Raw genomic sequence first — 11,855 nt, 5'->3', positions numbered from 1 at the left:
AGAGGGAGGTTCCCCTCTTCCTCCATGGGTTGCTAACATAGGGTCCCCCTTTTGACTGCTTGCGAGGCACAGCTTTGCAGTGTTTCCACACGATCTGTGCCATTTTTTGAAAATCACTTATTAAAAACTCGCCCAGGCCAAATGCTGACAAAATAATTTATATATAATAATAATTTCAAAATAACAGATTAATTATAAAACAAGACATTTGCATCATGTAACAAATACTTCAACAGCTGTTTTTACATTTGCAAGATTTTATTTGTTTAACAAAAAAAAAAAAAAACATTTACAAAACAGCAATTAGAGGTAGAAAATACCTCTTTAAAAAAAGAGCAAGGAGCAATATTTAGGTCCATGAATACTCAAACATCATCAAATTTCATTAGATTTTACAAGATTACTCATAGACTCCATCATATGGCATTTTCATGTTTCTTAAAATTCACCAGTTTACAAAAAGTTAGCTATTATGTGTTACCAGGAAAAAAAGAATCGTGATTTTTTGAAGGAATTTGTTTTGCGGCTATCAAATACACTGCAAACAGCCATCAAATTTACAAACATTTTTTTTTAGCACGGTTTGAGAAAAAATAAATGTGTTCTACACTATCTCCGTCTTCGTGGAGAACTTTCCCTCCTCCTATCATCTGTTCTTCTGGTGTCCCTAGATCTCTCAGAATGTCTACTCTTCTTGTCAGATTTTTCTGCTCGTCTTCCATCGCCATTCTTGTAGCCATCCTCGCTACTTGCTCTCGAGTTTGTCTCTTTGCGGCCCCTCTCTTTTGACTTTGAACTTTCTTCTCTCCTGCTACTGTACTTCTCCCGGCTCCGGTATCTGTCTCTCTCATTTTCAGAGTGGGGGTAATTTTTAATGTTCTCTTTGTCTTTCCGAGAGTCAGAGCGCTTGTCCTCAAACTCTTGGTTTCGCCGACGGTCAGAGTCCTTGTTACTGCGCCTGTGATCTTCTCTGTTATGTGTCGAGGTATCCTCCGGACAATTGTTTGGTCTTTGGGCTTTGCTGCTGTGTTTATGGGAGGACTTCTCTTGTTCTTCATTGTTGTCGCTGTGCCTAGTAGCTTGTTTCTTGCTGGGAGGCACCTTTTCTGAAGATCTTTTTTTACTAGTAGATTTTTTAGGTCCTTTGACTTTCTTCTTGCTTGATTTTTTCCTGTGTTTTGAATCTGAATCTGTGAATAAGGCACAAAACACTAGCATCATTACAAACAATATTTGCAGTGTAAAATATCCTTAATGCAGTGATAAAACAGTGTATTAAAACACCCTTAACACAGAAAGCAACTCTGTTCATGAACTGCCTTGTAAAATGTACTTTATTTAAACTGTATTTTGTATGTGACTTTATATTTGTACAATTATTGGTCCTGCGCCCACTTGATGGCATGATGTGTTTATTTTTTCTACCAAACTAACTGTACATAATGTATCCATATTGGTTCCACACCTTTTTTTAATAAAGGGTAAGCCTGTTATTTCATGACCTTGACCTCAATTGTTTCCCACCATCCCTATATGTCACTTTGTTTACCTGTGTGACAATGGCCTCCATGACTTTTCTTAGATTGTGACAGCATGAAGAGCATGAAGGACGGACAGAAAGCACACATGTAGTTTATTGAGCCTCACTTCACATGGCAGTAGGTGATTACACAGAGTACTTCATTTTAATACCTTTTTTTTATATATTAAAAGAAACAAAAAAGATTGATATTGCACCATATAGCTAGACTGCCATATTTATTTGTATCTCTTATGTGTTTGTCTGATGGGGCAATGTATAGGCAATGGTCACAATTGACCTGGGGTGCATTCAATAACAAAGCACACTCTCATAATGGCCCGTAACCTATGCTAGCAGTTCCTGAAAGGTCGGTTGGGAGCGAGCAGCTTCACAATAGCAGTAATACATTGCTGTGTATTAAATAGTTGCTTTAAGCGAGTTTTGCAATTTTTGTATATATTTTTTAATGTGATTACTACTACTGTATTTTTGCAAAGTTACTAACACTTTTTGGTTTAGCATCTTGAGGCACGAGTCATACTTGTCAATGTTTCCTTTTCTAATATAATCATCACTTAAAAAAATACAATAAGTTTTGAAAAGCCCAAATGACAACAAAAATATGACTTATCAAACAAGTGTTGGTCATACAAATCCATATCTGAAAATATTAATTTGCAGCCACCCACTAATAATGCAAGTCGGTCATTTTGGACCTCCAGCGAGGCAGGTCTGGGCTTGACTCGCTAATGTTCAGTTTGCTCTCTGCTTGTTCAATAGAAATCGCTGCGTAACGGCCTGGGACGCTTTGCCTATTGAACGCACCCCCGGTTTGACTGTCTTCCCGCCTTTGAAAAGCGCCCGTGGTAGAATTTGTCAGTTGATTATTCCCCAACAATTTTAGCGCAATATAGGAATCTTTGTGAATCAGACATTTTCTTTGGCTGATGGGCTATGGGTCTTGAATGTAATTTATGTGGAAAAAACATGGAAAATAAAAGGAAAAAATGCTCTCATTTCAAAAGTATTTTATACAAGACATCTATCTTGAGTAACAAATTAATCTTTCATTGCTCTCTGTAATTGCCACCACTTACTCAAATTGAATGAATTAATACATCCTTGTCTACTTCAATCCCTTAAATGCTCCTCAACTAACAGAGGAGCTGCCACATGTCACAAAGCAACCACGACACCTTGGCTGGAGCTATGAGATTAGCATTATGTACACTTATGGTCATTACATGATGGCATTCATTGAGACAAACTGATGGACATCACACTAATCTGTTTACATTGTGAACAACGTTACAGTTTATAATGCCAAGTTTATAATGGATTAGTACAAAGCCTACATCAATATTATTTTTGAAATAGCTGCTTTTAAAAGTGACCTTCTACGTCAGTCGTTTATAAAGGAACAGTTGGACTGTCCACCTGACCATTGTTACTACACATGCTTCTTTGAAGCCTGTACTCCAACAAAGAATTAGCTTTTGAAGATGATTTATTACATTCTGGAATCATATACTTTACTTTGTTTTATATATATGTCTACTGTATCCACTGTACTGGATTCCAAGAACTATCCTAAGGGGGCCTTTTTTTTTTTTTTTCAATTATAGGGCTTTATGTTTTGCAATTTTCAGCAAATTCAGAGTAAAATTATCTTGCAAAATATACATATGTGCACATGAAAACATTTTTTATTTTAAGGCACATTTCTCAAAATATAACAGTAATAAAGCCCCCAAAACTCCCCAACAAGCTTATAAACTGCTTAATTTAGGTCAAAGTGAGATCTTGTTCCAGGTTTCCTAATTGGAGTATCTCTCCACAGCTCCTGTCAAACAGTTCAGCAGAGGTGCAGCTGTCCATATACCAACCATCTGGCTCATTGCTGAATCAACGCTTTTCTGGCACACTTCAACTATGTGTCTTTCCTAAATATCCCTCGTAACATGTCAAATCACTCAACAACTTGAGCTGTGTGGATACTGTCATTTTCTTTATCTGACATGCCATAATTCCATAACAACCATTTCCTGTGTTAAAAATAAGGCGCTCCACAACACTAGCTTTACATTGCTGTGGATAACATGTAATTACTAGGGGTCCGAGCAATGAAGTTGTTGGAGCCCTATTGTAATTGTTAGGATTATTATTATTATTATTGCCAATTTTCTAATATTTGTAAAATCAACACGGTTACACAAAAAGTCACAAAACTTGGTACGGTGGTAGAGGTCTATGAGAAGCTGTGTCAGAGCGAAAACGAAGGTCATAGGTCACATGGTTTGGCAGCCAAATTGGATTGTTTGCATGCATGCATGCATGCATATATATATAATCAATATATATGCAGTCATATGCAAAACTAGCTTATAAACTGTGCAGATAGGGTAATGGTTACTATGAAACACATATAGCAACCCATATATACTCATATGGTACAATATACTACAAAGTTTAGTACAGGCCAATCGGCTATTATGCCACATGTGAAATACGGTCATGGTCTGGCGCTTGGACCCCGGTCATTGCTGCTTGCTGGTATATTTACTCCTGTTATTATGTATAAATAACCATGCTGAGAAACTCGCCAGCGACAGTTTCTACTGTTTACAAAATGGCACAGAACCACTGCAATATTTTTTGCTGTTTTACAAAAAATCCAATATAATGCAAGCCAAGCACATCAAGGCATCCATGCCACAAATCTAATATATTTTTGGCAGATGCAATAAGTGAGCAAACGTACCATGCACAAGCATGCTGTGCTTAACATCTGCTCTTGAAACAAAATGTGCTACTGCAATAGACGATAATACCTGTCAAATTATCATGTTTCATTATTTAAAGCAGACACCAATTAATGTATTGGTCACCCAAAATGAGGCATGTATTGGTCTCCATGGTACGTCGAACAGCGGAGTCATTGCAAAGGTTTTCCATCTCTACATTTCCCAGATTACCTAGTAAAAGTAAAAGGACAGAAACTGCTATTACTGATACTCATGTACTGTCATTATTGGCTTGTGGATTATACTTTGATTAAAATTAATTTCACTCAGCTGAGTGATAGCCTACTAAAACTTTCCAGCGCTTCCAAGTTGGTTTGGATTTGGGTGTGGTGACAGAAATACAATGATTCTTGGGTGTAGATCTCCCTCCCGACCTGTGAGGGTGCTAAGCATCAAGCACAGAGTTCCCTGGACGGGCTGGCCTGACAGTTCTTTTCCAGGGTTCAGGGGAAGTCGGACAGCTAGAAAGGGGGCGGGACTCTGTTGCAATAATGCATTGACCTGGAAGCGAAACGACATGGCAGCAGCAGATTGGAGAGGGAGTTGCGCTCTTTTACAAAAGGGTCATGTGTGACAGCATAAAAGGGGACAGAAAATCGCAACCTGTTCCTTTGCATTGGTTTTGCGTTAATGAACTGAGAAGGACTGTGAAAGACCCCATGACCAATGAAACAGTATTGTGAGTGTTTTGTTTGTTTGTCTGTGTGTAATTCGTCTTGTTTGTAAATTACTAGATGGCTAACACGATTCTGGAGCTGTCGCCAAAGGCCAGCACTAAGCCGGAACAGCACTGCACTACTGTCACAAAATAAACTATCACCCACCATGAGCACTACTGCACGCACCCAGGACTGGTGACTGTGTTGGTATTATTGTGGGGTGGATACTTATTGTTTATTGTTTGGGTCTGCAAGCCTGTTACTGTTTACCCCCGTGCAGTACATATTGCTGTGTATTGCCAGGGGATTATTGTTACTGGTCACCAGACCTGGATGTAAATAAAAATAACTTTCCAAACCGGATTATAAGGCTTTGTCTGTTTCATTACCGCACTGCATCACTCCTGCACCTGTTTCCACTCAGCCACTTTGCCACAGGGGGATTAAAAAAAAATAAATGCCCACTACTTGTGTTGTGAAGCACTAATAGGCTGTACCAGGAATCTCTGCACCAAAAAGTCCCACTCCATGTAGAGTAGGTTGGAAGCACCTGTTGTTTTGATGTTACCTTCCTCCAGTAACATGAACCTCAAAATACTGCACACTTTTTTTTTTTCATGGTTATTATTACAGTGTGCCTATGTGTCTAATGTGCATTTCTAACAAGTGTATGGCACACATTTATGTAAGGATCCATATTGGCCATTTGTTATAAACACAGTTAGCTACCGTACCTGAGCTGCTGCTGCTTTCACTGCTGCTGGTACTAGAGGAAGAATCACTGTTGCTGGATGAGCTGCTATCGCTGTCACTGCTGCTGCTGTCTGAATCAGAGGAAGAGTCAGAATCCGAGGAGGACGATGACGAATCGGATGATTCCACCACTTGCTTCTGCGTCATGATCATTTTAGGAGCATTTTTTAAATGTTCTCGAAGCTCATCTCTGTCAAAAGTAAAAGTAAAATATTTAATTTATTTTATCCCACAGACTAAGTTGTTAAATATTCAGTACAGACCAAATCTAAATGTACTTACGTTAGACCTCCCAGACCAATAGAGGTAAAGAAATTTATGGCAAATCTTGTGTTCCTTGGATTATCTCGAGGAAATAGTCCCTCAAAGTAGGGCTGTAATGTCCTTTAAGAAAAAAAAAAAAGTATATATATTATATCTATCTATCTATCTATCTATCTATCTATCTATCTATCTATATATATATATATATATATATATATATATATATATATATTATATATTTCTATCTATAATATGTATATATTATCTATATTGCTAACTATACATTATTGAAGTGATCTTATCAACTGTATATTTTTTTATTGCCTTAAGAACAAACAACAATCTTGTAAATACATTACCTTTGCTCACAATATCTTTAACATTCTTACTTGATGTTCATATTAAAAATTCTTAAATTATAGTTTAAACAATCATTAAAATTTACATATTTGTATTGTCTAACTTACACATCTTGAAGCCTTTCATTGAGTTTTGGAAGTCCCATGTAAGCACAAAGCTCCTGGAACAGAATCTTCACAAAGATTCTACTGGATGACGTAGTGGTATCTTCACTTATCAGTATACATTCCAGGACCTAAAAAAAACCCCCAAAAACATTAAAAGATGTACATTTCCTTAAATGAACACTTAAACTGTAATTTATTAAGTTGTTAAGGGTCCATTATATCAAGTAGCATACAAATTATTTATTAAAGATAGATTACTAACACTTGTCTTCTTTGGAAGCAAAAAATTAAAATAAGTAAACTTATTCTACGTACACTCCAAGGAACAGAATCTGTATATAACAGATGAGCAAACATCCTGGCAACGTTTCGTAATTTATTGGTTTCAAGTCGGTGAATGGTTTCATACTGTTCTTTGAATATTGCTTCAAAACTCTCCATGTAGTCTTTTTTTAACAGACAAAAACGCTGTAATAAAAAAAAAAACAACAAAATAACATTAACGGTGCATGAAAATGAAGATATTCCAGACAAAAATAAAAACATATATTTACATATACATATTATTTCATTAAATGCAAAGATTGTTAACTTGGTAGACAAATATATATATATAAACTTTTCGACCCAATCCTAAATGCATTGTACTATTAACAAATCAGGATTCTGTAAATGTACCTTTCCATTGGAAGAGTGAGATGCACACAAAAAAAGTTTTGACATCAGATTACGTCAATAGGGCTCAACTCACCCCAGCAAGCAGGCCAAAGAATTTCTCATATGTTCTTTGCTGTGCACAGCAGTCTAGTATCATATTGCAGAGTTCTTTCTGTAAAAAGAAAATATTTTATTTCCCTTGAAAAGTCACATTCATAGAAGACACTGGCAATAAGCTACATTTGACAGTTTGATGAAAGGGAATAATAAAACAATAAAAAAGACATGACATTGCTGCTATTGGTAGCATGCTTTTTAACAGTGGATGCAGCAAAAGTAATTATTCAATTCATTGTGAATACACTGCTATCTCATTTAGCATTACAACAGAAAATATTCAATAAAATGTGTTGAAAGCTTCATGTACTCAAGTCAAATGAGCTTTAAATGCTACATTTAAAATTAAAACTATAAGAAGTTAAAAGTTATCTTTAGGACACAGGTGCCTGTAAGTGGACCCCCCACAATCAAAAGGTTGAAAAAGCTGAAGTTGTAAATTTGGCAAGTTTACTGGTACCTCTCAAAACTGAGCAGTTATCCTACCCCAGCCAAACACACAGACCTGAAGGCACTGATGGTTACAAACTAAATTCTCTGGTCATGATTGGTCATATTGTCAGATATTCGAAACTCATCAAATGCCTAATCTGTAATGCCCTGTGTAAAAAAGCTAGTGTGACAGTTTAGAAATACTATTTATAGATATATATAAAAAAAAGATCTGGTCTGTAGTGCAGTTTAAAAGTAATAATCAGGAAACAAAAACACAAATGTATGTAGAGATACATTTATAATCTTCAACTATGACACAGCAAACACGTTTTAATTATATAATATATATAAAGAAAAAATACTTAATATGATGTTTCTACCACTGAAGAGTGAATACAAGCTTGGGATACAAGTTTTTCATTAAGCGAGAGTTGCCGTCTTCACTCTTCAGTGGTGGAAACATCACATGAAGTACTTTTTCTTTCTTTCTTTTTTTTCCTGGGACAAAGCACCTTGTGGGTATTGAAACTGATTGAGTAGTCTTTTTGCACCGGCATTTCTATTTTATATACTGGAACTCTGACTCGAGACGCGTTTTTCGTGATTCGGACTCCAGTCACGTTCGCAAGAAATTCGGACTGGAGTATTTGATATCGGTGACTCGCGATATTATCGATGAGTCCTTTATTTTCTATTACGCAAATAATATTACAGTTACTAGAAAACCTGTGCAAAATAAAAACCCACCCAACAAAACAACATCCAATCATTGGTTAGCCCTGTTGTCTTTGAAGCCAATCACAGTAAGAAGAAATTGGAAGCAAGTTAGGTTGTAGCGTAACCCCCCCCCCACCCCACCCCACATAAAGCCATCTGCACTTAAAGTTCTATTTAAAATTAATAAATGATGTCAGTGTGGTAAACAAGTGTAAGTACTTTGCTTCTAATCTCCACTCGTTCCCAGCACACGCCATCACTGTTTGCAAGAAACAGCAATAAATTCACCTGGCAAATTCAGTCGAAAATTGCTTACTGTCAAACAGGCAGATTTATCAGACTGATAGGAAAGAAGGACTGATTGATAGCCAAAAAAAAAACCTGAACAGAACAGAATAACTTAATACACTTAATTTACCAAAATGAAAATGATTTATTATGGATGTGGGGAAAACACATTAACAATACGCTGTGCAGCTTCAATATATATATACACACACACACACACACACACACACACACACACAGTGCTTTGCAAAAGTATTCAGACCCCTGATCAATACTCTCATATTACTGAATTACAAATGGTACATTGAAATTTCGTTCTGTTTGATATTTTATTTTAAAACACTGAAACTCAAAATCAATTATTGTAAAGTGACATTGGTTTTATGTTGGGAAATATTTTTAAGAAAAATAAAAAACTGAAATATCTTGCTTGCATAAGTATTCAAACCCTGTGCTGTGGAAGCTCCCAGTTTGCACCGATGAAAGAAACTGCCCTAACAAGGACACAGTTACCTTACCATTGGCCTCTACCTGTGAACCATTAAAGTTGCTGTCACATTTTCACTGTTGAAGGATCATTGGTAAGGCTGTGAATCTGAAGGAAAATGAAGACCAAAGAGCATTCTACAGAAGTTAGAGATAAAGTAATACAAATGCATAGATTAGGGAAAGGGTACAAAATAGCATCCAAGTGTTTGGATATCCCAGTGAGCACAGTTGGATCAATAATCAGGAAGTGGAAGCTGCATCACACCACCCAGGCACTGCCAAGAAAAGGCCACCCCTCAAAACTCAGCGCTCAAACAAGAAGGAGACTTGTGAGAGAAGCCACAGAGAGGCCAACAATGACTTTGAAGGAGCTACAGAGTTCAGTGGCTGGGAGTGGAGTAATGGTGCACCAATCAACCATATCAAGAGCTCTGCATAACACTGGCCTTTATGGGAGGGTGGCAAGAAAGAAGCCGTTACTCAAAAACACTAGTGGAAGTGTGAAAGCACATACGAAAGCACGTCTGGAGTTTGCCAGAAAGTATGAGAGTGACCCAGCTGCGATGTGGGAAAATGTTTTGTGGTCAGAGGAGACCAAGATAGAGCTTTTTGGCCAAAACTCAAAGCGCTATGTGGCGCAAACCTAACACTGCCCATGCCTCAAGACACACCATCCCTACAGTGAAGTATGGTGGTGGCAGCATCATGCTGTGGGGATGCTGGGCATCTTGTTACAATTGAAGGAAGAATGGATGGAGCAAAATACAAGAAAATACTGCAAGAGAATCTGCTTCAGTCCGCTAAAAAACTGAAGCTTGGGAGGAAATTCACCTTTCAGCAGGACCCAAGCACAAGGCCAAAGCAACACTGGAGTGGCCAAAAAGAGCAAAAAGGTGAATGTCTTACAGTGGCCCAGTCAAAGTCCTGATCTCAATCCCATTGAGAATCTGTGGCACTATTTGAAAATTGCGGTCCACAGGCGTCGTCCAACCAACCTGAACAACCTGGAGCAAATCTGCCAAGAAGAATGGGCCAAAATCACTCCGACACTGTGTGCAAAGCTGGTACATACTTACCCCAAAAGACTTAAAGCTGTTATTGCAGCAAAAGGTGGCTCTACCAAATATTAATGTGTGGGGGTTGAATACTTATGCAAGCAAGATATTTCAGTTTTTTTATTTTTCTTAAAAATATTTCCCAACATAAAACCAATGTCACCTTACAATAATTGATTTTGAGTTTAAGTGTTTTAAAATAAAATATCGAACAGAACGAAATTTCAATGTACCATTTGTAATTCAGTAATATGAGAGAATTGGTCAGGGGTCTGAATACTTTTGCAAGGCACTGTGTGTGTGTGTGTGTGTGTATATATATATATATATATATATATATATATATATATATATATATATATATATATATAACATATATATAGCATTTAACATTAGGTTCTCACGTGAGTACCAGCAGAAATGGTTTGGTGTCAGTGTCAGACCATAACAATATGAATGTTTAAGCAGGAGTCCAGATTGCTGGTTATTACAATTTAACAAAGCATCACACATTCTCTGTTTATTTCAATAGAACATCACAACCTAAAGCAAAAACCCAAACACTCTGTCACTTTATTAGTGTTGTTAACCACTTTAGCTTGTTGGCACAACAGTATTTATAAAAGGATAGAACTGAGAGCAAAAAATAAACTATTTTAAGTAAATGTATTTTTTTAAAACTCACATTTAAATGTAACTGCTTTCAAACAACGACACCTCCTCTCACCCTGCTCAGTTTGCCACTTCCCGTAACTGCATCCCTTTTCTCTGAATTGACAGCTTAATAGAGATTCCTGCTATCATTGGTTGTTTTAAGTGCCCATTAAAAGAACATTACTGATACCAGGCATAATAAGGGTTTTAACAGCTTGCATATTTTTGTTTTCCTTCACAAACAGAAGTAATCACCAACCATTTAACTGTCAAGTGGCAACACCAATTTGTAAAAGTAACAATATGTACATAATAACTTTCTGAGCACGTTATATATTGGCTATTATGTGTTATTAGCAGCAGATTAAAACGTGTATCATTACATATTTCAATATTGTGTATCATTTTTGTTTCCAAATGATATTGTATTTAAATTGTGGACAATATGAATCGTGACTGAAGACTGTAATTTTAACGTGTTGATTATGGGAACCAAAGAAACCGACAAAGTGTACCTTCTAATTACACTTACCAAAAAAAAAAAAAAACCAAAAAACCCTTGGTTTTATTATTAGTTTTTTGTTTCCCTGTACCCAGCTGCTTAATATATCACAATGTCACTGGGTTAAACCACTCTCAGATACATAATCATAAGAATATTAGTTCTACTTTACTGACAGAGACCCAACCAGAGTAAGTCAGTTCTTAAAACTCAAAATGTACTGTGTGTATCACTTCCATGGACCATTATTTTACTGCCGACACAATAAAGTACGTATGTCAGTGACAAAAGTCCTGGGAATGCCAGTAAGTAAAAAATGAGATCCATCAGTATCATGAAAAAAAAGTGAAGCCCCTTGACCTACATCCAACATATACACACGTAAAAAATGTAGACCTTTTTTTTTTTTTTCAGACTTCACTCAGTAACCATACAGTATTAAGATATGTCGATGTGTGGTTGGTTGAGTGCT

The 11,855-nt window shown here is 36.7% G+C and overlaps 1 protein-coding gene across 1 annotated transcript in view; it reads right to left on the bottom strand.

The window, feature by feature from the left end:
• Nucleotides 1-284: 284 nt before the first annotated feature.
• Nucleotides 285-11,855, bottom strand: part of LOC121323256 (pre-mRNA-splicing factor CWC22 homolog) — a 35,816-nt gene continuing 24,245 nt past the window's right edge. Inside the window, exons 16-21 of the mRNA XM_041264208.1 lie at nt 7,221-7,298; nt 6,785-6,937; nt 6,470-6,597; nt 6,021-6,122; nt 5,720-5,928; nt 285-1,190 (exon numbers count right to left, since the gene is read on the bottom strand). Of these exons, the coding sequence (XP_041120142.1) occupies nt 610-1,190; nt 5,720-5,928; nt 6,021-6,122; nt 6,470-6,597; nt 6,785-6,937; nt 7,221-7,298 (1,251 nt within the window). The 3' untranslated portion in view covers nt 285-609. The remainder of the gene's footprint in view (nt 1,191-5,719; nt 5,929-6,020; nt 6,123-6,469; nt 6,598-6,784; nt 6,938-7,220; nt 7,299-11,855) is intronic.

Source organism: Polyodon spathula, chromosome 11, assembly GCF_017654505.1.
Source record: "Polyodon spathula isolate WHYD16114869_AA chromosome 11, ASM1765450v1, whole genome shotgun sequence".
NCBI lineage: Eukaryota > Metazoa > Chordata > Actinopteri > Acipenseriformes > Polyodontidae > Polyodon > Polyodon spathula.
Note: the sequence above shows the minus strand (reverse complement) of the source record. Positions and strands in the feature narration are given on the sequence as shown.